Here is a 27353-nt window from a genome sequence, read left to right on the forward strand (position 1 = left end):
TTCAGTTCCATGGAATGGAGGGAGTTCAAGACTTAAAAAGTGCTAGAGGGGGCGGCTAGGTGGTGCAGTGGATAAAGCACTGGCCCTGGATTCAGGAGTACCTGAGTTCAAATCCGGCCTCAGACACTTGACACTTAGTAGCTGTGTGACCCTGGGCAAGTCACTTAACCCCCATTGCCCTGCAAAAAAAAAAAAGTACTAGAGATATTCATAAGCAAAATGGGCAGTTTTGGTTATGTAAAATTAAAAAGTTTTGGCACAAATCTAAGGCAGTTAAAATTACAAAGGAAAACAAATGGGGGGGGTGGTTTGCAGCAGGCTTCTTAGATAAGAGATTCATTTTCAAGATATGTGAGGAACTAGTTCAAATTCATAAGAATAAGAGCCAGGGCAGCTAGGTTATACAGTGGATAAAGCACCGGTCCTGGATTCAGGAGGACCTGAGTTCAAATGTGGCCTCAGACACTTGACACTTACTGGCTGTGTGACCCTGGGCAAGTCACTTAACCCTCATTGCCCTGAAGAGAAAAAAAAAGACTAAGAACCATTTCCCCAATAAATAAATGAATCAAAGTATATGAACAATTATCATAGTGAGAAATCTGTGATAGTCATTAGATAAATGTGAATTAAAGCAACTTTGGACTTCTTCCTCACACTCTTCAAGCTGGCAGAGATCACAAAAGATGAAAATCTCAGGTGTTGGAAGGAAGATACACATTAAAGATTCATTTTTTTTCTCAAATTATTTTCAGTTTTTTTGCATAGGTTAGTCTTGGTTATAATAAACTCTTACCTTTTTCATTTGGGAATGTCTTATGTCTTTCTTCTCCCATGTAGTGGGGACTGCTCAATCATGTGTGATCCTGACTAGTTCTTTTTGGTTACTTTGTAATATTTTCTCTTCATCCTATGAGTTCCAAATTTGAGTTCTAATGTTCCTAGAAGTTTTTATTTTGGTACTTCTTATAGGAGGCATTCTTCTATCTTAGACATTGTTTAGTTATTCTATTCCGGTGGGTTTATCTTTTGGGCTATTCTTCATCCAGGGTGTTTCTTCATTATGTGCAATATTTTCTTTTGTTTACACTTATCTTCAGCCTTAGTTTATAGATTTGGGGTTTGTGCTTGGGTTTTTCTTTGCTCTCTTCCATACACTTGAATGCTTATTCCTCAGTATAGTGTCTAAGATTAATGCCTACCTTCTTCAGGAATTGTCAGGCCTTCCCTCCTGCTATGTTTCAAGCTAGCACCACATGGGTTTGGGGTTGGTCAGTGGTTAACTACATATTGACTTCGGTATAATCTCCTGAAAGGCTGATTTGCCCTGTCTCCTGTCTTGTAGCTGTATCCAGGCTTACCTGGCTGCTCACATTCTTCACCTTCCACTGGCCTGGCCTCATCTGTTCTCATTGCTTCAACAAGATTCTAGGTGTCATTTTGTGAAAACCTAGACTGTATGGGGACGTTTATGGCTGATTCTTTTCAGTTTTCTTTACCATTATTCTTTCTGGTACGTTTCTAGAGATTTACTGGGGTGTTTGTTGGGTTTTTAGGTTCCTTTAGGTATTTGAAAGCTTCTGTCTTCCCACAATTTCCTGGGATTGTAGTTGGTTAAAAAATATATATATAAAAATAATTTTTAAAAAATACACCATGATAAAGGCTTCAGGCAAAATCGGTGAGTTTGGCGTCAGTGAATTCTCTTTTTAGATACCTTATCTATCATCTTCACAAGAACCTTGGGAGGTAGGTGCTATTATTCCCATTTTACAGAAAAGGAACCTGAGATAAAACAGGGATTGACTTGCTGTTCATACAGCTAGTAAGTGTTGAAGGCCATATTTGAACTCAGTTCTTCCGGATGCCAGGCCTGGTACTCTATCCACTGAAACATCTAAATAATCAAAATTTATTTGGATTCCTAAATTCCTGAATAGTTCCTCTCAGACTAATAAATGAGGAAGCAATTTGGCTAGGGCCAACTCTTCTGTTAACATTCATCGAAGGGGCAGCTAGGTGGTGTAGTGGATAGAGTACTGTCCCTGGAGCCAGGAAGACCTGAGTTCAAATTCTGCCTCAGGAGCAACATTTATTATCTGTGACCCTAGGCTAGTCACTTAACCTCAGTTGCCTCTAAGGTCTGGGGCCATCTCCAGTCATCCTGATGACTATCTTGTCACTTGACCCAGATGGCTCTAAGGACTTTGCAGAGCCCTCCAATTAATTCATTCATTCACTCTAAATCATGACCTCACCTCCCACTGTCATGGTTCTCTTTGATAATGATGGACAAATCACAACCTCCTGTATCATTTATTAGCATTGGGTGTCTTTGAGCAAGTCAGCCAATAAGTATTTATTAAGAATCTGTTCTATGCAAGGCACTGTGAAATACTGTTAATGCAAAAACAAAAGTGAGACATTTACTAGGGGGCATATACCATATTATCAGATAGTAAATGCAGGATGTTTTTAAATTAAGTACACAGTGGTGAAGGAGGCATCAACAACTGGACAATCAGGAAATGCTTCTTGGAGGAATTGGCTTTTAAATTGGTCTTTGAAGGGAGCTGGAAATTCCAAGAGATGAATGTAGTACAAAGCATTTCAGGCATAAGGGACAACCTGTGCATTGGCACAGAAAAGAGAATGTGGGGCTTCGTGGGGTACTGTGACAGAGCTAGGGAGAGTTCAAACTTCTCTAAATTAGAGAGAAGTTAATCATGGCCCAGATTGTTTTAGCCATGGCGTATTCCTATGTAAAGACAATGGCAAGAGTAATCAAAGCAGATGTTACTAACAGGTCAGTGATATCATCAGTAATGTCTATCAAAAGACTTAGAGAGGGGCAGCTAGGTGGCGAAGTGGATAAAGCACTGGCCCTGGATTCAGGAGGACCTGAGTTCAAATCTGGCCTCAGACACTTGACACATACTAGCTGTGTGACCCTGGTCAAGTCACTTAACCCCCATTGCCCCACCAAAAAAAAAAAAAGACTTAGAGAAAAGCTTACCGTGCTTGGATAAAACCTCTACAGAAGATTTATGCAAGGACATGGGCAAGAATTTTGCTGAATGAGAAAGTGCAAGTATGCCAGAAATAATCCACATTAATGATATTATGGATTCATCAATGTCCCTGTAAGATTAGCTGTCAAGGGTACCCTGCCATCAGTGCTTAAGAGAGAAAATAATAGTGTTTCAAAAGAATATACTAACATTTTTTATTTTAAAAAATAAGCTTTGACTTCCCCCTTCTTCTGAATCTTGATGTAATTGTCATAATTCATTAAAGATGTAATGGAGTTTGGGAAGGACAGCTAAGCTTCTTTGTAAAAGAATGATAGAGGTATTAAGTTGCCATATGATTAACTAAAATAATTAGAATTTTTCTTGACCTTGAATGACTCTTTGGCACACACAGCTCAGACCAAGGGCAGAGCTCACTTACTACAAAGTAAACATTAGCAGCCCCAGCAGGGAAAGGACAGTCCAGAGTCCATAAAGATAAATGCAGCAGAAAGAGTGAAACGGGATAAGTGAAGTGCAGGAATCAGCAACATGAACAAGACCAAAGCTGGGACATCAGCCAAGATTCAAGGAACAGGATTGACAGGCTTAGTACAGAATCAACAAAGCCAGGTAGGAATAAGTATGATCATGAACCTCAAGGGCATTCCCCAGGTCAGAGACTGGTGAGAACAGAACTAGGAAACACAAAAAGGCACCCACAGAACTGAGTTTTGCTTTAAAGGGTGGGGGAGGGATGGCACAGGAGAGCTACCCCTGTGAGGGCCAAAATTTGATATACGGAGCATTAATTGGGTGACTTGCCAAAATATTGGGGTCCCAGAAATATGAGGGACCTTTAGGTTCACACTCCCCTCTGAACTGCCCTTTTAGATATTTCTCCCATGCCAATAAGAAAGGAGCCTTACAGTTTTAATTCACAGAAGGATCAGATTTTATTACTTGGGAATTAATTAAATAACAAAGGTGAAACTAATAAAAATCATAGATAAGGAAATAGGAAAAAGAAATACACACACTCTTAACTCTAAACTTAGTCTATGCAATCCCTAGATCATTTCCAGTTAAGCTAATTCAAAGGAATTTAGGGTTTTCTGTGTTCACTCACTAAAATCTGGAAAGTGTACAGTTGCTCCCACCACTGGAAGGGCAGGAGAGACACAGAGACAGAGAACTTGTGTTCCAGAAGAGCCTCAGCCTCCCTTCAGGGAGCATTCAATCTTCCTCCCCCAAAAGGGGAGGTCCTTCAAAAACTTAGTAACTTAGTAACAAATGAATCACCTAAAACTCCAATAATTTTTACCACACCCCTTAAATTCTTTCATTTATTGTTTTTTTTTCGTTTGGGGTGAGGCAATTGGGGTTAAGTGACTTGCCCAGGGTCACACAGCTTGTAAGTGTCAAGTGTCTGAGGCTGGATTTGAACTCAGGTCCTCCTGACTACAGGCCCAGTGCTCTATCCACTGCACCACCTAGCTGCCCCTCTTGATGTCTTTTTAAAAAATTCACCATAATTTTCCCCCTCCCCCATCTCCCTCCCTGAGTCATTATATATAACAAATAATCTTTTAAAAAAAGAGAGAGACCGACCAAAAAACCAGCAAAATGTAGCATTATATTGTCAGGACAATTGTAATCGGGTTGCCAGTTTGTGCACTTGGACAAGTAAAATGAACCCTTTTTATTATTTGAGGGGACTGGTGATCCTGTACAATTTACGCACAGGCATGTGTGAGGTTAAATGGAAAGGAGGTGCCTTTCCATTTCCCCTCTAGACATGTAAGCTGGTGAGGTCCATTGATCACTTTCCCTCCCTTAATCAACATTGTCCCTGTGTACTGCTTCCTGGGATAAGTGATGTTGGTAAAAGCCTTCCCAGCAGTGAAACATGAAATGCCCCACCATGGTGTTGCGAATATAGGGAGGGTTGCATAGCGAGGAGACATAAAAGGAAGAGGCATAGAAGTAGAAAAATTAGCACCATGAACTATGGGAAGGGACCCATCACTATCCTGGGGGTATCTCTTACACACCCAGCAATCTGATGATCCAGCCCTGGTGGGGGTCAGGTTGGGGAGAGAGAGGGATTATACGAAATGTGTTCTTTCCTACTCCAAGTGCTGTGTGTCCAGAAGAGGAAGGTCCGGTACCCAGCCACGTTGAGGTGCCCAAATGATATGGGGAGAAAGCACGTGGGTCCTAAGGGTTTCTCTGTAAAGAATTATACTCTCATGCAAGTCCTATTTAGGAATAAAAGAACAGGTTTATTGGGGCACAAGAGAAACTGGCCAGGAGGAAGGTTTTGGAGAAACAAAACACTTTCCTCCCCAACTAGCTTGGGTAGTAATAGGGTTCAGATGGCGTGGGTAAGAATGTCTGTTATTGGGTGATGGGCTGGGGGTGCTCTGGTGGTAGGCTGAGGTAGGTGATGACCAGTTGTGAGCAATCTGGTGATGGGCCTTAACTCCATCCTGGTGGGTCAGAGCCGTCCGCTGGTGGGCAGTTCCAGGTGGTCTTCTCCTGGTGTGGTCACTCCCAAAAGGATTACCTCATCCAGGTGCTTAGGGAGGACTGGAATGCAGGGTGGTGGTCCTGGAGCATGCTCAATTCAATCTGGTGCTGCTTATCTCTTTTGGGTGTGTATGTCCTTGATTGAACTCTAGGAGAGGCCTACTTGATTTCGAGGGAAAACTCCTGAGGTTTCAAGGAAAAAGTTCCTTGACCTCCCCAGACAAGTTTTGGGGTAACAGGGGCTCATAATCCTCCCATAACACCAAGAAACTGGGAATTGAGGAACAGGCCAGATTTCAGAGTTTATACAGAAAAGAAGAAGTAGAATTTAGCGGAGATGAGAAATTTAGGATGGAAGCTAGCAGGGACAGTAGTATTCAGGTGAAGGTACATTAAGGATAAGAGAAATCAGGAAAGGAACTAGTAGATATGGAGAAATTGAAAATAAGAGAGAAAATAAGAATGATAATGGTGACAATCTACTGAAGTACATTGGAAGAGATGGGATCATGGTGCATATAGAGGATTTCTAGCCTTTGTCTTGATAGCCCCAGTGCCTTAGTACAATGTCTGACAGGAAGGAGATACTTAAATCTTAGTTGATGAATATTTATATATTTATAGCAACTCTTTTTGTGGTAGCAGAAAACTGGCACTTAGAAATAGTGCCCCCTATTAGAAAAGTGGCTAAACAAATCTTGTCATATGAATGTAATAGAATGTTATTGCACTATAAAATATGATGAAATGAATAGTTTCTGAGGAAAGTGGGAGGATCTGTATAAACTTATTCAGAGTGAAGTAGAATAATGTATACCATGACAACAGTATTATAGTAAAAAAAACCACACCTATAATTCCAGAGAACTGATGATGAACCGCATCTTTTCTGACAGAAAAGTTATAGACGGAAAATTCAGAATGAGACACCTTTTTTTTACATAGTTGCTCAGGGAATTTGCTCTATTTTATTATGTATATTTGATTTTCTTGTTATTTACTTGGGACATAGAGAAGTGAGGAGAGAAAATAAATGCATTAATTAATTTGGGGGAATCATATTAAAAGAAAAAGAGGTAAAATAGAATTTTAAAACATTAATTGATTGAACCAAAAGTGAGTCAAGCAAATGTTTTCTCCCTCTCATCCCCACCTTTCCCCTATCATTTCTAAATTTAAGTGATACATTAGGAGTCCCCGTATTGAAGAACTTGGAAATATAAAACTCAGCTGCTGATCTGCATGCAGGTCCTTTGCATGTTCATTTGCCTGAGAAATGGATAAATAGTCTTTGCTTTCTCATGCTATTTTTCTGCTATACTGGACACTCTTTCTGAGCTTGAGTTTACCCAGTGCAATAGAATAATGCTTTTGTGCCTTCTTGGCATTTAATACTTATGAATATGCAACTGCCTGAGTAGACTGAAGATACTGCAGGGATTAAGTATATTGAAATTCTTGTAGTAGACTAGAAGTTATAGTATCTACTAACAGCATTCTCCTGAACATTGGCAGAAGTATAGCAAGTTGAATGTCGGACTGGTGAAAGCTTCATATAATTGTTTTGCTTCCCAACTGAACAAACCCTTTAGTATACTTGTAATTTTTCAAATCTTGCTGATAGTTGGCCATAAGTAGATTTTCTTGCAAAAAATATAAGGTTAATTAATCAAACTACTAGTTTTCTCATTAAAAACTAGGTAGAGTGTCTCAAATCCAAAGCTTTTTATTTTAATTTGTGGTCCTAGTTGAAGGCTTTAGTTACTGTAGGCTAAGAATTTTAACTCTAGTCGGCTTTTTCTGTCAAGGGATTGTACTTTTTTTTTTCAAGAATCAGAAGAACTTACCTTTTTTAGTCATAAAAGTATTTTATTATTTTCCAGTTACATTTAGAGAGTTTTCAACATTTGTTTTTATAAGATTTCTAGTTTCAAATTTTTCTCCCTCCCTCCCCCCTCAAGACAGCAAGCAATCTGTATAGTCACATTAAACATTTCTATATTACTCAAAAAACATGTCTTCTTAAAAACATAAAGGAAATTGGCTGTCCAATGAGAATACCATCCTTCTCCATTCTTTTAATACCTGTCACTTAGATTTTTACATGACTTCCATAATTATTTCCTCTAGAGGACTTGCAAGGAGACTTTTGAGAATCTCTTCTCAATTTGTATTAACTTACAAGTTAATCCAGAGAGAGCAGAGTCCATGAAGGATGTCTAGTACCATTCTTCTTTCCACATGAGACTTAAGAGTCAAATGTATTCCAATTTCTATTTCCTCTATGTGCACTTGGGTCTAATCCAGTTGCCTTTTCCATGTTTATTCTCTTTAAGGACTTTTTAAACACCTTGTTTATAGCAAAGTTTTTTGAACTGTGGGTTGTGACACCACATGGGGTCATATAACTGAATGTGGGTTTCATGGAGAATTTGGCAACAGTAAAAGGTTATGTTTACCTATTTTATATACCTGTGTACCTGGCGTTGCAGAAAAATTTTACAGGTGAAAAGGGGTCATGACTAGGAAAAGTTTAAGAAGCCCTTGTGTATAAGACTATGGTGTTAATGTTACTTTATTGTCCTTGACAGTAATAAAAAGTTTTATGTAAAAATATATTTGCACATCTTTTCCATTTTTATAATGTGTCTTTCCATTTTGGTTCATGAATTCTCTTGGCTTGGCTTTACTTGAAATGTGTTTTATCAGACTTTCTTTAAGCTAGTTTTACTACTGCTACTTTTCTCTGTAAATGCATTTATATTCTTTAATGGTGACTCTGGATTCCATCTTTTTCTGCTAGACATGCTGCTCAAATTTTCCCAGGATTTATAAGCTTTATAACTTATGTTTGTGTGTTTGTTTAGATCCCATCCCCTCCTATCTTTTTTGGGGGGGTTGGGATGGGGCAATGAGGGTTAAGTGACTTGGCCAGGGTCACACAGCTAGTAAATGTCGAGCATCTGAGACCAGATTTGAACTCAGGTCCTCCTGAATCCAGGGCCAGTGCTTTATTCAGTGTGCCACCTAGTTGCCCCCCCCCCCCCAGCTTTTCTTTTTAAATTGTAACTTTCAATGCTATCTTACTTGGCTGATTCTTTCTGGCCTTTTCTGTAAATTTTTTTTACAAAATGATCTAAAAACTTTTCTCTTCATTTAAAAAAAGAAAAAGCTACTCTCTTTTTTGTAGCAATTGCCTTTCAGAAATTTTTCTGATCCCCTTGTTGTGTTCTCTCCTTTGTCAAATTATACTTCTGATTCCTTTCCTTCCCCCCAAATTGGAATGCAAGCTCCTGGAGAGGAAGAACAATTTTTCTTTTTGACTTGGTATCTGTAGTACTTCTCGTACTGCCTTACACTTTCTAAATACTTAATAAGTAATTACTGGTTTGGATAAACACAGCTGAATGATCATAATAGCAAATGGATCTCACTTACTCTACCCAGGGCTAAGAAACCAGCAAAAGTTGGATTCTAATTCATTTTTATGCATAATACAACTTGTCCTCTGACAGTCTGCTGTGAATAGAGAGCTGGGCCTGGAGTAAGTGAGACCTGAGTTCAGCTCCACCCTCAGATACTTACAAGCTGTGTGGGCAGAATCACTTATGTTTTCCTCATTTTCCTCATGTGTAAATATTATGAAGGCCAAATGAGGTAATATTTGTAAAGCAGTACTTGGCACATAGTATAAATGTATGGTTATAGATTTTAGATATTATTATCATTATTATTATTATTGGTGCTCTAACAAGTGATTCTTTAGCTACATCTCCAAAATAGCTTTTAGAGGAGAAGGACGAACAAGGTTTATTTATAGTTCAGGTTGGAGGTGGAGGGAGAAAACTAAGTTCATATCTGGTGGAAAGACAGGAAGTCACTACAAAATCTTTCTTGTCACCTTTTAATTTTTCTCTTACAGAGTCCTCAACTTATGCAATCTTTGGAAAGTCCTATGTATCCAACTCCATCCTTTCACCCCATCAATGGGACTTCTAGCCTTCCAAAAGACCACACAGCAACATGCCACATCAATGGAGTAATAAACTGGTTGGTTTTTAAAATTTCTGTTGCTTCTCTTTTTTTCCCCTTTTTTAAAAAGAAGTACTGTACTGAAATTATAATTATGACTTCATTATCTTAAATAGTGTTGTGATTCAAGTAATGGGAAAATGAGACTTCCTATTCATGCTTCATAGAGAATTTTTCCCAGCTCATGTGATTTTAGGATTCAGTTCCAAATTTATTTTATCTGTCTGCCTTATGGTAATATAGTGAGGATATCACTATTTATACTATAAAACACCATACAAATGTGAGGAATTATCATTATTATTAATTTTCCTAAGCATGATCAGGCTTGGGAATTCTTTTGCGCTAATCAAATATAAGATGCTTCTAAATCAAAATATCAGTCAGTTAATTTACAATTTGGTAAGATAACTGGCTTTTGGTGAGTTGGTCCTCATAGAACACTTGGTTACAGAATGGAGGTCTGCTTGATGAACACAGAATTAGAAGAATCCATTACTTAGATGTCAGGTGTCCCTGCTAGTGCTTTCTTTTGGAGCTACACAGAGTAGCTGTAATAGTGTTTCTGTGTGACAACCTTAACATATTTGTAGTTAGCAAAGAAAGCTCCCCTCAGCCTTCTGTTCTGTAGGCTAAACATCCTTAGGTTAAATCACTTTTCCTCATATGACATAGTTTGGAGTTTCCTTCCTCAAAACATGCCCATTTTCCAGAGAACGGTGTACCACAAACTGAACACAGTTCTTTAAATGTGGTCTGATCAGTGCCAATTGTAAAAAGATCCAGATACTGCCTCCTTTCAAAATGTGGTATTTTGAAGGGATAGATCTTTGGTTTATCCTACATGTCTATACCAGCCAGGAAATGGGAAGTCTCATTTGAAACAAATAATAGGGGAGGCAGCTAGGTGGCACAGTGAATAAAACACAGGCCCTGGATTCAGGAGGACCTGAGTTCAAATTCGGCCTCAGACACTTAACACTTACTAGCTGTGTGACCCTGGGCAAGTCACTTAACCCCCGTTGCCCTGCCAAAAAAACAAAAAAAAAATCAAAAACAAAAAAAACCCAAATAATAGGTCAACTTTAGATGTTTAGGTAGCAACGTTTATTCTCATTCAGCCAGCAAGCCTTTTTCTGTTAAATGCTTACTTAGTATAAGTACTGGACTGGGGATACAAATACAAGCAGTAAGCAAACCAGCCCCTGCCCTCAAGAAGAGCTTATGGTCATAGGACAATTGGAGGTGGGGGTGGGATGTCAAATTTACCTTTTCTTATTAGTGATATGGCAATATGACGGGTCCCCTAGGTGGTAGAGTGGATAGAGTCCTGGGCCGAGAGTCAGAAAGACTTCTGTTCCTGAGTTCAAATGTGACCCCAGCCACTTTATTAGCTGTGTGACCCTGGGCAAGTCACTTAACCCAGATTGCCTTAAACATCCAGGACCATCTCCAGTTGTCCTGATATATATCTTGCCTTTGGACCCAGGTAGCTCTGGAGGAGTAAGTGAGGTTGGTGACCTTTCACAGCCCTCCTTCACTTAAATCTAATTCATTGCAAGTCATGACATCAGGATGATGTCCTCTTTGAGAACAAAGGACAGACAATATCATATCAAAACAATGTATGGGGAGTTAGGTTGTTTTACTTGTATGGATGTGAACAGGTATGAATGGATTGTAATCTGCAGCATCGTGAGGTTACAAATCCATTGACATCTGGGGGAGATAGTTTTCCATTGAAGAATAATGTAAATAGGGGAATTAATAATCAATCCTAGGAATATTGAGATTATGAAACACTTAACTGACACCTGTTTTTCTAGCATTTCTAAATAACTTACATTATAAATTTTATCAGCTTTTAACAGCGGTATTTGTGTGCCTTTTTAGAAATGTTTTTACCTGTTAAATTTAAAATGGTTATACCATTTGTCACAGCTGCTTTCCTCACCTAAAGCCAACAGTGTGCTCTGTTTTATTAGTAATATTATATACAGAAAATTACCATAATAAAAGGAAGAAGCTTGATAATATTATTTTAGAGCAATGTTCTACAACCTCAATTTTGATCTTGGTCATGCTTATCCCCAAAATCTTATTATGCAAACCTTTATTTGAAATAATAAATAAATGAACAATCTTTGGAAGAAAAACCAAGATTAAGATCATGGTTAAAAATAGATTAGTAACCGACTTTTTTACTGTGATTTGAGTTTAAGAATACTTTTGTAGACCTTAAAATTCGAAGTGATAAAAATCAGCCATGCCATTTGAGAAGTACATGTGATCCTTTAAAAGGTTTTGATTAATGTGGAACAGATGTTTTTCTTTATTATAATGGTAGATCTATTTTGGATAGGAGATCAATGACAGTAATAAAATTAGAAAAGATATCCACAATACCTTTTTTTTTTAAAAGAAAAATAAAACATGTTTTTAAGAATTCTGAAGTGAAAATTACATATCTTAAAATAGAAAAAAAGGATTGCTAAGTTTTACCTAGAGAAAATAAAGATTATATAACAATAAAACATACTATTTTTTGAAAAATTTGGAGAGCTAATGTGTAAAGAGCTATAGAAATATTATTAAAGTGAAGTGATATTGTGAGCTCACTATCAATAGCTACTCTATAGAGATTGCCTAAGTGATAAATTAATTTGATTTAGATAATCCTCTGTATCACTCTGTAGAGATCGTCTAAGTGGTAAATTCATTAGAATTAGATGATCCTCTTCCTTGGATAATCCCAGAGATTCTGTCTAAAGTCTAAGAAACCTTTTGTCCATTTTCTTTGTCATTTACTAAAAAGTCTGATCTTATACAGGGTGTCTCCAAAGTCTTTGCTTTAATAGTTTAAACTATAAAAGCTTCAAGGACACCCTTTGTCTCCTCATTGATTGTAAAATTAAAATTTTTTAAATTACTCCTTATTTTGTCCTAGATCTTTTGACTGATGCTTTCTTTTGGAGAAGCAACTAGATCTTAACCAGGTCAAATCTTCAAGCTATCACTTAAAGTAAATGATCTTTAGGATGACTAATTTCACTTTTTTTTAATGGTGATTCTTAGTTGCTTCTGTTTGAGCCAGGACATTTTTTCTGTCCTTGTTCATGTAATTGAGGGAGGTGGTATCATGTATTCAGGGGCCTTTAACCCTCATTAGGGCAGCTAGGTGGCACAGTAGGTAGCATGCTGGGCCTAGAATCAGGAAGACTTATTTTCCTGAGTTCAAATCTGGCTTCAGACACTTACTAGCAGTGGGATACTGGGCAAGTCACTTAACCCTGTTTACCTCAGTCTCCTCATCTTTAAAATGAGCTGGAAAAAGAAATAGCAAACCACTCCATTTATCTTTGACAAGAAAACCCCAAATGGAGTCACAAAAAGTTGGATATGATTAAAAAACAACTGCACAACAAAGTGTTTTCATCCAGTGGTAGCAAAGGTTAAATGTGTTAATATTGTTATGGACTTAGGTGGTTTTTACTTTTAAAACTACTCATAGGCATAGTCAGCCCAGACTGCCAGCCTACAATTCAACTGTGAAAGCACCTGAGGTGCTTTTTTCCAAATTTAGCCTTATATCATGCAGGTCTGATAATATTTTGCTGGTATATGTAGAAACAAATCATATCTTAGAAAATGTTGTGTTTCCAACCAAAGCTACTAAGGAATTTGAGATTATTTTCATTAAGCTTGCTAAGCATTTTCATAGTGGTATAATCTCAGGTAATTCATAATTGTCTTTTTATCTAGAATTGAAGTACTGCTTCCTTCTTGGAAAGGTTTTCTTACTTTTATATTGCCATGTACTGTGTAATTAGGGTGTCTGTCACTATATGTAGTTTGCAATATCAGTCTAAGTCACATAAGTCACACTTTATGTTAATATTTTTACTACTTTGTGCTTTATTCTTTCAGAAAGGAACTTTTACTAGTTGTAGGGTGTTTTCGGTGGAGCATCCTAATATAGTTACTATATAAAAACTCAGTGTGAGTAACTAATTTAGTGTTAAACCATGCTTTAGAACTTCTGACATGACATTTTAATCTCTTTATGTGTATCTGCTTGAGCACTGAGTTTCAGAATCCAAAAACCTGCGTTTTATATAGCTCTACTACTCAATGGCTGGACAAATCATTTGAGCCTCTCCTTATCAATCATAGTTTCCTTATATATACAGTGAGAACATGATTTCATCTGCCCTTCCTACTTCACCAAAATTATTTATCTCAAATAATGTGAAAGGGCTTTGTGAATTATGAAACTGTGTATAGTGCAATAGGATGAGTGACAGGAGAACGCAGCCTTCTACTTTTCTCTATCCATATCTCTTCATCCCAATTTAGGACTTCATCACTCATTTTGCCTGGAACAGTATACTAACTTCCTTTGCGGTCTACCTACCTTCATTCTCTTCCTGGCTGTCCAATCTGACTTTCATGCAGATGTTAAATTGATTTATAAAATATAGATGTGACCACCATGCCATTCCTTTTCTTTAAAAGTCTTCATTGGCTCCATGCTGCCTCCAGTACAAAATAAAAGATCATGAGTGTGGCCTATATGCCCTAAATGCTAATTCTCCCCTTTCCTCCCTACCTCTAAAATCTTGTTCCCACTCACCTTTCTCATCTTATTTCATAATACTTCCCCTTCACATACTTTTTCCTGTGAAATTGGCCTACTAGCAATTCTTCATACATAATATCCCATCTTTACTGCAAACAGGATTCCACATCTAGAACATAATCCCTCTTTACCTCTGACTCTGAGATTCACTGTCTTTCAAAATGTACAACTCAGAATCCACTTACAACTTAAGACCTTTCCTCATTTGCAAGCCCTCTACTTAAAGATAAGAGCACTCCCTGTTGTTTTTCTTTTTTGAGGTTTTTCCTTTTAGCTCTGATTTTTCTTTCACAGCAAGACTAATGCAGAAATATGTTTAATGCGATTGTACAAATGTAACCTATATCAGATTACTTGCTGTCTTGGGGAGGAGGGAGAGAGGGAGAAAAATGTGAAACTAGAAATCTTATAAAAACAAATATTGAAAACTATCTCTACATGTAACTGGAAAATAATAAAATACTTTTATAATTTAAAAAAAGGTAATAGCACTCCCTCTTGAAATACTTTTATATACTTTATACTTAGCTTTCTTGTGTGTGTATTATGTCCCCAAAGTAGTATGCAAGCTCCTTGAGAGAAGTTTGTTTTATTTTTGTCTTTATAATCCTAAATTCTTTGGACATAGAGTAAACATTTAATGAATATTTGTCAAATTGAATTGACCCAGAAATAGAAGACCTAAAGTTAGAAAAGGGAGAAAACCCTACAGGAGAGACCTTCTTGAATAGGGGCATTGTAATGGGGAAGGGTTGTGTTCAACAAATCTGAGAGTGCACTGGACTATTTTTTTTTAATGTAACTTTCTCTTTCCCTCCTTCCTCCCCGCTATCTTTTCCCCCTTCTTTTCCCATCTAGAAAGTCAGTTAACTATTTCTCTCCTTTCTTTTGTACCTTCTTTCCCCAACCCATTTATATAAGTACTTCTAAAAGATGAGGTTTTAAAAGAAAAGAGTTACTAATAGAGGTTTCTAGTGCCCTTTTTATCATACCTTTTTTAAAGCTCTCTTCTACTTAGTTGTCTTCATTGTTTTTCTGTGCTTTCAAATCTAAATATTTTTCTCATTGATGGTTTATATAAATATTTTTTCCTTTATTCTTTCAGTATCCTTCATGTAATTAAAGCTTTTGAAGCATAATATTTGAGCTTCCCTCTTTTATCTAGGTTCTGTGTGATTGCCTTCTGGTCCTCACTTTTAGAAATATCATAAAGTTTTCAACATATAATTTAAAACATTAATATTTGATTCTAAATATTATTATAAGGACAGTGTCCAGAAAAATTGCAGTGTGATAGAAATTACTCCTGGCCCTTACTACTTGGGCCCTTACCTTGATGGATCAGTTTCTATACCCAAGGCTTTACTTGGCCTTCCCTGGTGCTATTTTCTTCATACAGCTAGTACAGATTTCCTGTACTTAGGAAATCACACATTCTCTCCCCCCCCCCCTTTTTTTTTTTGCTGAGGTAATTGGGGTTAAGTGACTTGCCCAGGGTCACACAGCTAGTAATTGTTAAGTGTCTGAGGCCGGATTTGAACTCAGGTCCTCCTGAATCCAGGGCTGGTGCTCTATCTACTGTGCCACCTAGCTGCCCCACACATCCATTTTATTGAAGTAGAAAGCTTCCTCTTGTGGCAAAACAGTTTCTCAGAGAAGGCAGCCTTCTGATGTGCCGACTTTGGCCATTGTGAAAGCCTGGTCTCCTCCTACAGATTTACACCTCCTCCCCTAAGAGAATGCTCTTTAGTGGCACCCTTTCTCTCCCTTCTAGAACTCTAGAATGAGACTAATTGCCTCTACCTTCAACCTCCTTTCCCACAGCCCCACTTCATGCCAATAAATTACAGTAAATATTGCTTTATTCTTCAGCCATGAACTATTAGTAGGGGTACATAAACCATTACTGGGCCATTTCATTGTCTTAAATATTGCTCAACATAAGTAGACCATTAGATAGGAGTTAGACAAAAATGTTTATTAGCAAATTATTTTATTATTGTTTTCACTGGATAGTTGAAAATTGCCTTTCAAACTTATTAACAGTATTTAATTGGTTCCTATTTTATTATGCCCCTTATTGAAAGCACATTAAAGACATCATGGCTTAAATGACAGAGAACTTACCTACAAACCAGGAAGTCCCACCTCTGACTATGTGATTCTGAGCAAATCATCTAACCTCTCTGGGGACCTCTTCCTGACTTGGGGTCCATTTCCACTGTGCCATGCTACATTGGACATAGTAGATCTTTGGTGCGTGCACACATGCGCACGCGCATGTGTCTGTGTGTGTGTGTGTGTGTGTCTCCATGATTAGTTGCATAATGATATCTTTCTTTTTTATATTTTAAATTAATATTGTGCCACTCTGATGTCTTAAGGATTCAGAGTAAGATAGTGGATCTCTTACTGATACTTCCATTCAAACTTTTACTGTTGGTGAATAGTTTCCCACCCTGTTTAAATTATCTCTATTATGAAACCAGCTCTAAATTATGGCAACAAAGGTTTGGATTATCCAAAATAAACCTATGGACATACTGAATTAGATATCCAGTTGCAATTGAAGCAGCTATTCATACTTAACATTTGTGATCTTAATCAGAAAAATATTCTTATTTTTCTAATAATAGCAATTAAAAACAAACCCAATTCCTCCATATCCCTCTGGATTTAGGGATCCAAGAATTAGATCCAATCTAGTAATAAAAGCCTGACTGCCCAGTGCAGAGTACATACAAATATGTGAAGCACCTGAGATTTTGTCAGGATAGGTTACCAGCTCCAGGTTTTTCAAACATGACTAAGTCCTGAAAATTTGTCTGAGGCACCTAGAAGTTAAGTGAACTACCCAGGGTCAGTAGTCAGAGATGAAATCCCAGTCTTCTTAAGCTTCCACCTAGCACTCTCATCTATTCTACCATGCTGTCTCCTAGGTATTGAGGAAGATTATTTTGTAATTTCTCCATAACTTGTTTTCAAAAAGGAAAATAAAAGCTATAAACCCTAGTTTTTAAACTGAATTCTATGCTTCATATTAATGACCTTTCTTAGGAAAAATCAGGACAACTAAAAGTCAAATCTAGGTTTAGCTCCAGCTCTGCTAGTAGTAACTACCTACCTATGTGTCCTTGGGATAAGTCATTTAACCTCAATGCCTCAGTTCATCTGTAATAGTGGTTCTCAAGGGGGCAGCTAGGTTGCGCAGTGGATAGAGCACTGGCCCTAGATTCAGGAGTACCTGAGTTCAAATCTGGCCTCAGACACTTGACACTTACTAGCTGTGTGACCATGGGCAAATCACTTAACCCCCATTGCCCTTTAAAAAAAAAAAGTGGTTCTCAAACCTTTTGATCTTAAAATGCCTTTATATTCTGCTTGACTTTGGGGGAGGGGGCGGCAATGAGGGTTAAGTAACTTGGCCCAGGGTCACACAGGTAGTAAGTGTCAAGTGTCTTGAGGCCAAATTTGAACTCAGATCCTCCTGAATCCAGGGCCGGTGCTCCATCCACTGCGCCACCTAGCTGCCCTGCTACATTTATTTTAAAATGTTGCAGATTTCAAAACGATTCTACTTTCCCAGTTCATCAGAAGTAGCATTTCATTTTTTAGGAAATAAAATCATCCATTTGGAGCAACAGAAGGTTGAATGTAATGAAGTAAGAGGAAGTGGGGCTCAGATAATTTTTGCTCTTAGTTGCCCTGGTTTTATAAAAATAAGTTAAAAAGAGTTTGTAACTGGCTAAATTTACTTTGATATTTTCGTGTGAATTTCATTCTGTACTATTCTTAGGTCACATTATAAACATAGATTTGGTATTTGATATGCGTTGTCAGCTCTTATCTTTTTAACATACTGGGTTATAACTAAGGACCATAATAAAATCCCATGTCATAATATCATTGGCACATTACAATATACTTTACATGTTATATTACTTAAGGTAGGAAAAATCATAATAAATCATTTATTAAATATTTCTTAAGCATGTACTACATATGCTTCACTGTGGTAGGTATTTTCGATTCTAGGACAAAAAGCATTCCCTTCTCTCAAGGTACTTATTCTATTGTGTGATGTTTAAAATCTAAATTGTGGTCACCTTAAATTAGAAGCTTCAGCACCAATCTTTGGGCATTAAACATTTATTAAAGCATAGAGGTATTCACAAGAAGTTCAGAAAGTTAAGAAAAAGAAGTCCTACCTAGCCTAGAGTTCCAGCCTGGTTGGGTTCTTCCTGAAGTCCTCCTCCATGAGCCTGCTTTAATCAGGAACTCTCCAGCAAGCTGATTGTGGAAGCTTTTTATAGGTCTGAAACAGAGACGGTCCTTACACACTGCTCAAGCTGATTGGTTGGCATCATCCAAATCCATTGGTTTTGAAGGTGTTCTCAAGTTGAGTTCACAGTCTAGTTTCTGAAAACAATACCTTCTTGGGTGTGATTACAATCCAATTAACTTGAAGTAAGCTTAATCAGCAGTCAATCACTCTCACTTGATTCAATCAGTATAGATTAATCTCCAGGTGGGTCTTTGAGTATCTGCTAAATCCCATTATTTCATCACACTCCCCCCTTTGTTTCTTTTAGGATCAGGTGTTCCTTGATGAAATAGTAAAAAAAAATAATTAAGTCTTTGGAAATCTTTTCTCAGTTCTCTTGTCTTCTTGGAGTGGTAAGATGTCATCAGGAGGAAGCTGGATTCTGGTCTGGAAAGGTGGATTCTTCTTTAACTGTTTGAATTGCTGGATTTGTTACTAAACCTTAGCATAGCGTTGTCAATGATCAAATTTAATACATTCCATTACATTCCCTCCTTTATATAATAGAGGGTTGAGGTAGTTATGCAATCTATAACACTTCTTACCACCATGTGTCTGGATCAAAGCCAAATTTAGTAACGTGTTAATGACACCTGAAAATGTTATGGAAAGGTTATCATACCACATCTCATGGTTTCGAGACATCCAGTAATTGTGCTAGGCCACAGGTGGATGGATTCTGACCATGCCATCAGATTTAGTGAAAGAAAAAAAAACTTTTAGAGGGGAGAGAGGAAGAAACTGGACTGTGTCCAGCAATTGTGTTCTATATAGTTGCCATCATAAGCAAACTATAGACTTACATGTACCTGTCTCTCCTCCTGTTGTACATATATTCTCTGTATTCTTTTTTTTTTTTTCTCCTTTTTTAGTGAGGCAGTTGAGGTTAAGTGACTTGCCCAGGGTTGCACAGCTAGTAAGTGTTAAGTGTATGAGGTTGAATTTGAACTCAGGTACTACTGACTCCAGAGCTGGTGCTCTATCCACTGCGCCACCTAGCTACCCCTGTACATATATTCTCTACAGGGCCTATATCAAACTTATGTAAGAGCAGTTAGTCTCTGAGATGATAAGTTTCCATAATTCATAAATCTCATATTAATTTCACCAAAGACAGTATGATAGTAAAAATGCATATTATGCTGCATAACTTGTGATGTACTTGTAATATATACAGTAATTCCAAACCATACCCACAGTATACATAGTCACAATGACATGTAAATGATAAATGAATGTAAACGACTGATAATATTAGACATTCCATTGATAAATCAAGCAATAGGTTTTAAACATAATACCATAAACAGACTCATTAAACTCATGGTTCAAAAAACAAACAAATGGTTTACCTGAAGAAGGAAAAGCTTGTCAAGGTTAAAGTATTTAAGCAGTCAGAATTTGGGGTATGCCACATTGTTTTAACTGGTTCCCCAATTCTCTGCATGTCAAAGTGGCAGGGGTTTCCGAATTGTCATTAATTTTTCTAATGCTGTCATAATGTTTCCTATGGTAGAAAATGTGGGGTTCTCTAGCATCAGCTTTGTCTGTGCCACTGATTTTTCAATAGGGGCCGATTCAACTGATGAACTACCACATTCAGCTGATGCTGTCTAGCAAATGCTACAATCTTATCATTCCCTCCCCACTTTCCAAATTTCTTTAATTCGTCAACATATTCTTCAAAAGGGGAGTCATTTATTCTAAAAGACTCAAACTCTTGTCTATGGTTAATCATATAAGAAGCATCTTACTATAATTTGGGAGTCCTAGTGCAAGTGCTGATAACAAGGCCCGTTTTAATTCTGTTATGGCTGAGAGATGCTGGGGATCAAACTGTAAAGGGTCTGGGACAGAATTTTTTGTTAGAGCTATGAGAGGTTTAGTAATTTCACCAAAAAAGGGTATCCATTGTCTGCAGTACCCAGCTGCTCCCAGAATGGCTCTTAACTCCCTCTTAGTAGTGGGGGGCAGAGAGTTGTTGAATGGCCTGGACTCGCTTAGAAGAGACAGAGCGAGTTCCAGCAGCCAGAATAAATCCTAAGTATTCTACCTGGGGCAAACACCATTGTACTTTTGACCTGGACACCTTGTGGCCTCTCTTGTGCTGCTGTAGTAGTAAGTGACGGCTATCTTCCTGACAAATTTCAGCATTAGGGGAGGCCAAAAGTAAGTCATCAACATATTGTACTAGCATGGAGCCTTTAAAGGTAATGGAGGCCAGATCCTGCTGTAAAATTTGGGAAAATAATGTGGGACTGTCTACAAATCCCTGTGGGAGTCTAGTCCACGTCCACTGTGTATTTTTCCAGGTAAAAGCAAATAAATATTGAAAGTCCTCATGTACTGGTATGGTGAAAAAGGCAAAGCAGAGGTCTACCACTGTGAAACATGTAGCCTCACAAGGAATTGATGACACTATCATAGAGGGGCTAGCGACTATAGTGTGCCTAGGGATAACATAATTATTAATCACTCTAAGATCTTGCACAAAATGATAAACAGGTCTACCATCTGGCCCAGGATGGGAGAAGAGAGGACTGATGGCAAAAGGTTTTAATTTTTTCAATGAGATTTGAGTAGGGAAGAAAAGTTTTGGAAAAGCCATTGTAGTAAGCTATGGAAAATTACCTTGCCTCAGTGAGGTCCCAGTTGAGATTATGTAACAAAATTGTAGTAAATCCAACAAACATGATTTTGTATTCCTCCCACCCCCCATACTCTATTTCATTCAGCAGTATGTGAGTAGGAGCAGAGGAACAGAATACTGCAAGGCTGAGGCTTCACGGGGCAAGATCAGCAACAGGATAAGAGAATAAGGTCCACTAGAGCAGAAACTTCGTAAACTGGGTTGTGACCCCCTATGGGGTCACATAACTGAATGTGGGGGTCTCAAAAAATTTGGCAACAGTAAAAGGTTATATATACCTATATACCCAAGGTTGAGTAAAACTTTCTCAGGCAAAAAGGATCATAAGTGGAAAAGGTTTAAAAACCCTCCACTAAAGGACACAGCAGAGTTCAGCTCATTCACCAGGAGGTCAGGATGGAGAAGAGAGGAGGAGAGCATGGCCAGTGCAGTGTTGTTGGCCTGGGAAAGAACTGAGAGGGTGAAAGGAGTGAAAGTGAGGATGAAGAACAGTTTGGGATCTTGGGGCACAGGGAAAGGTGGAGCAACAACAAATTGTGATCAGATAAGAGGATTTCAGAGTTCATAAAGCATTTTTGTTTGTGGATCATGGAAAGATCAACATTAGGACTATCTAACTGAGGTTCACTGGAGGAGTCGATCATGAGAAATGAGTAAGTTGAGGAATTGGGAGTTTAGGAGTTTTAGGGAATCTTAATTTGTGTGTTGAAGCTCCCTAGTATGAAAGCAGGAATTGTGGAGTAGAAAAGGACTGTGAGCCAGGCACAGAACTCATTTAAGGAAGGAGGGTGAATGTCCTGAAGCTTGGTAAAGAACAAGCACCAGAATCTTGATTGAGTGATAAATCTGTATGAAATGAATCTCAAAGAGGAGAGTTTACTGAGTGATGGTGCCTGGAGGAAGAACTGGAATGGGAAGCAAGGAATAGCCAACTCTCCACTACCAGTGAGTTACACTGAGGGGAGGGGTAGAGTATATAGAAAGAGTAGTTTGTTACCTGTAGAACAGACATTCCTGAGACCATGGTGGAAAGGGTGTGTGGCTTTTAGTGTGGGACACTGGTGGGTTTGGGTTGAGGTTTGAACAGTGACAGCCAGGGATTCAAAACCACTGGGTTAGGGAGTGAATGATGGGCTTGGGAATAGGGGAATCAGTGAGAAATTAGTTCTGTAGGGCTTTAGCCTGGAGTTAGAGTTGTCTCATGGTGACAAGCAACTGAAATAGCTGGAAAAGTATGCAAGGTATAAGGATGCCCAGGTGTGGTTAGCTACTATGGCATTGTAAGAGACTGCAGGGGGTGCCAAGAGTTGGATGGAAGACCTTTAGAAATAAGTTTTCCTATCAGTGGTGTGATGATAACTCATTTTTAATAGTGCTCAAGGATTCGTAAAATGTTTTGCATACTTTGTCTTATTTGGCCTTCACAACAGTCTTATGAGGAGTTTGTTAGGGAGCTTCCTGGTGAGAAAATGCAAGTTCCCGTTGTAGACTGGCAACTGCCCCTTAAGAGTCTTGGAAAGCTACCTTGAAGACCAAGAGGTTAAGTGACTTACCCAGGGTAACAGGCATAATGGATCAGAGGGAAGGCTACAGGGATCCATTGTGATTGTGCTTTTATTTGATGAGGAAACTGATTCAAGATAAATAAGAGAGACAGGGGTGAAACTAAGCCTTCTAGGTTCAAGTCCATCACTGTCTACTGTGTATCACACTAAAGAATCATGCTGGTTCAATGATTTAGCCACTGGACTTAACCTCGGAACACACAATGTTCACCAGATTGCTCAACAGTGCAGGCCAGCATGACCATTAGGCTTGAATGTTTTCATGGTCCCTTATCCTCTATGCCACTAGAAACATCTGACATGTAAAATCTCATAAGGCCGCTGTTCTTTGACATTTAGCACAGTTCCTTTGTAGTGGGCATTTATTAAATGTTTATTGTGTTGAATTGAATTCATTCAACAAGCACTTTCTGAGCACATCCTACTGGGGATTAAAGTATACTCTGATTTTAAAAATTGTGACTTCTTTAATCACTCAACTTTTAGATGCCACTATAGTAATATTATTACGACTTTACGTCTCAGGGGAGTCAAATTGACACATCCCTTCTGCCACCAACTCCCCAAGTTAACCTCGGAAATAAGCTTAATCCTGTAATTGGAAGCGAGTCAGAGTTTGAAAGTCATAGGCCAACCCAGGTTTCACTGCCTTTCTGGATCCCTACAAGGGTTTTTGCCCTTTCCACAGGCAGTGCTTTCTTCTTGGTGGGATGAGGCTCTCAGATGCCTTATCTATAGAGCCCTGTGCATTTCTTATAGTCCATATGCTATGGAGTATGGAGGTGACATGTTAAAAATTAAAACAGGTTCTGGAGTTAGAAGAGCTAGGTTCGTATCACATCTCTGTAGCTGTGGGGCAGTCATTTTGGGGATAAGTCACTTAACCTTCCTCAAGTTCATTTTCTTCATCCATAAAATGAGGAGGTTCATGGGAGGGCAGATAATTTCAAAGGTCCCTTTAAACTCTAGATTAGCAGTTCTTAAACTTTTTGGTCTCAGGAACCCTTTATGCTCTTAAAAATTATCAAGGAGGAGCAGCTAGGTGGCACAGTGGATAAAGCACAGGCCCTGGATTCAGGAGGACTTGAGTTCAAATCCTGCCTAAGACACTTACTAGCTGTGTGACCCTGGGCAAGTCACTTAACCCTCATTGCTCAGGGGGAAAAAATTATCAAGGAGCCCAAAGAGCTTTTGTTTATGTGGGATGTATAAAAATTTGCAGTATTAGAAATTAAATTGGATTTTTTTTCATATATATTTCATCTCTTTACTTAAATTAATAATAAATCCTTTGCCTATAAACATGGATAATATCTTTTATGAAAAATAACTATTTTAAAGGCAGTGAGCTCTCAAACTCATGACACGATCACTCCAAAAAACGTCCAAATAACGCCATAGGAAAATGCCTGGAGCAGCAAAACTCACAGAAGAATGTGCTGAAATCATCTCCTAACCAAGAATGGCTTGGAAGGTCAGAAGGAGGGAGCTGCTGTGCTGATACAGGAGTTGAGCCCAACCCCACAGTCACCCTGACACAGATCCAGTCCCAGGAAGGCCTCACCAGAGAAGGAGACCCCCAGAGCCTCTGAATCAGCTGAAAAATAAACTATTTTTTTTAAGTTCTTGAGAAGAATAACACTGATTCACATTTTCAAAAAGCTCTTTAAATGTTTGGCTTAATACAAGACAACTAGATTCTCTGCTTCTGCATTGAATCTGTTGCCATGTTGTTTTGGTTAAAGTTTATGAAGAAAATATGGCTTCCCAAAAATATGTAGTTGGAAAAACTAGGAGCATATTAATAGGTAGCTAACATCATTATCATGAAAATAATTTTGTAATCACCCCCTGAAAGGATCTCAGAGACTCCCAGGAAATCTGTGGACCACATTTCGAGAACTGCAACTCTGGATCAGTAATCCCTATGATACTTTCCTAGATCAATCTTGCTTAAATTAGTTGTCTTAGCCAGTTCCAATTTCCTTTGATCCTCATGAACAACATTGTGGACTGGACAGGGTTATTGTCATTAGTCCCATTTTTCAGATGTGAAAGCTAAGGCTCAGGTTATGCCTTGTTCCTTTTTTCCCCCCATTACACTTTGGTACCTCTATACTTCTGTTCTATTTGACTGCCTATCATGGTATTACCCACATGTTATACTTCCTGTGTTTAGTAAGCCTGTTAATAGGTTTCATTACAAATTCACATTTCCTAAATTTCACAAGAGGACATTTCCAGTGAACCATAGTGAGAAAATGAACTTAATAGAACAGGGGCTTCCTGTTAATTTAGAGGGAGTTGGTTCCTTTGGTTCTTCTGTAGAATTGTAATGAGGTGAAAGAAATGGTAGCACGGCTCCATTTGTTTCTAATTTGAGCTTTCTTTTGAGTTGCAAGCACTCTGTGATATATAAAAATAAAAAAATGCTCTGAGAAGCAATTAGCCACTTCCATAGAATTTTAAATGCTTTTATAAAAAGTTTTTCAGCAATACTTATGATTATACTTCTTCTTTTGCTGCTACCTTCATTTTTGAACCTTGTGAAGATTGAAACTTGTAAACTCACAGAATGTCAAAAGACAACAAAAAAAGGAGGGGGGGGAGAGAGAGAGAGAGAAAGTGAGTGTGTGTGTGTGTGTGTGTGTGTGTAGCTTCAAAGAAAGGGTAAAAACTTTTTTGAAAGATGGGAGGGAGACAGTGGTAGTCAGTAATAGAGAGATGTTGAAACTTTTGAATTCTTTCTTCTATGTTCTCTGCCAAGGAGATGATCTTTGGACTGAAAAGAACAGGTACTTATTGTCACATATGAATAGGGGTGGCTAGGTGAAGCAGTGGATGGAGTTCTGGGCCTGGAGTCAAGGAACACTCCTCTTCATGACTTCAACTCCAGTTTCACACTTACTAGCTGTATGACCCTGAATCACTTAACCCTTTTGGCCTAAGTTTCTTGATCTGTCAGGTGAGATGAAGGAGGAAATGGCAAACCACTGCATTATCTTTACCAAGAAAATCCCAAATGGGGTCAGGAAGAGTCAGACAAGACTGAAAACAACTAAACAGCAGCATGAATCAGAAGATAGTAAGAAAGCAACTAGCTGCCATTGAATAATTTAAGCCCAGTGTCAGATGGACTGTGCTTTAGAATACTGAAAGTATTGGCAGATATGATTACTGAGGGTGTAACCCACAAAAAAGGTACTAGAGGATTATATTCCCAGTTCCTAAAAAATGTGATAAATGCAAAATATGTATGCCATAAGGCCTTTGTTGTCACAATTCTAGAAAACAATAGCTAACAGTTATATAGCACTTAAAAATTTTCAAAACATTTTGCGCATATATATATATATATAATATAATTTGATCCTCATAAGTGCCTTATAAAGTAAATGATACTATTATCCCCATTTTACAGATGAGGAAAGAAATTTAAAGGGTTCAGTGACTTGCCCAGGGTCACATGGCTAGTAAGTGTTTGAGGCAAGATTATAATTCAAATTTACCTGACTTCAAGTCCAGCATGTACTATACACCTAGCTTCCTCAGTTTCTGATCAGAATTGAGAAATCAGTTTATCATTAAGAGATAAACATCAAGAAAAAGAAGCAGCAACTGCAGATGGTCAGCATGATTTCAAGAACAGTTCATTCCAAAATAACCTCATTTCCTTTTTTGTCACAATTTCTAGACTAGTATGGATAAGAAGCATATGTTAAACACTTTGTGCCAGGCACTGTGTTACACCTTTCCTAACCTCAAGAACCTTATGTAGTAATAGGAAAGAAAACAAATATAGGAGCCAGAACAGGCAGTTATGGTTTGGGAAGTCAAAAAAGTGCTGAGTGGGATTTTAAGGCAATCCTTTGACACAGCCTTTCCAGAGTCAGTGGTAGTAATGATTTGATTACAGTTTAGAAAGAAAAATAAGAAAGTAGTAGGAGGGGTGGGAGGGGAGTATACCTGCTTAACTGCTGGGCTTAAAATGACCAGGATGAAGATGAGCACTCATGATTTCAAGGAGGATTATAGCATAGCTCCTTCTAAGCATGATTTCTCACATTCTGTAAATATAGTTTGCCTAGATTTTGCCAGACATTTGAGCCTTTCCTTACAATCTCACTTTAAAAGGGGTAGGGGAGAGTATTATAGTACAAGTAGAAACTGAATGGCAAGGCCCACAGGGTTTTGAATGGCCCAGTGTCATCTTCAGAATGAAACCTATAGTGTAATTCCTCAAGGATCTGTTTGTTACCATTTACAAATTGACAATATCCATAATATAAAAACACATATGGCATAAACATGACACAAATCTCAGCAAGATAGCTAGATAACACAGCAGAAGATAGTCAGGATCCAGAAAAACTTCGAGATCCTAGATTATTGAGCCAAATTTAAGAAATTAAGTATTTCTTTCTATTTATTTTATGCATCAAAAACTATTTTGAGAGGAGTTCATGGGCTTCATTGTACTACCAAGAGAGTACAGGACACACAAAAAGAACACGATGTAGAAGGTGATCCTTGAGGTGTGTCTTGAAGGAAGAGAATAATTATATAAAATAGAGAATGAGGAAGGATGGCAATCCAGGCA

The 27353-nt window shown here is 38.1% G+C and overlaps 1 protein-coding gene across 1 annotated transcript in view; it reads left to right on the forward strand.

Moving 5' to 3' along the window:
- LOC122734552 (KAT8 regulatory NSL complex subunit 1-like) overlaps positions 1-27353 on the forward strand; it is a 129082-nt gene that overhangs the window by 71854 nt on the left and 29875 nt on the right. Inside the window, 1 exon segment of the mRNA XM_043975445.1 lies at positions 9466-9593. Coding sequence (XP_043831380.1) covers positions 9466-9593 — 128 coding nt within the window.

The sequence above is a fragment of the Dromiciops gliroides genome, chromosome 1, assembly GCF_019393635.1.
Source record: "Dromiciops gliroides isolate mDroGli1 chromosome 1, mDroGli1.pri, whole genome shotgun sequence".
NCBI lineage: Eukaryota > Metazoa > Chordata > Mammalia > Microbiotheria > Microbiotheriidae > Dromiciops > Dromiciops gliroides.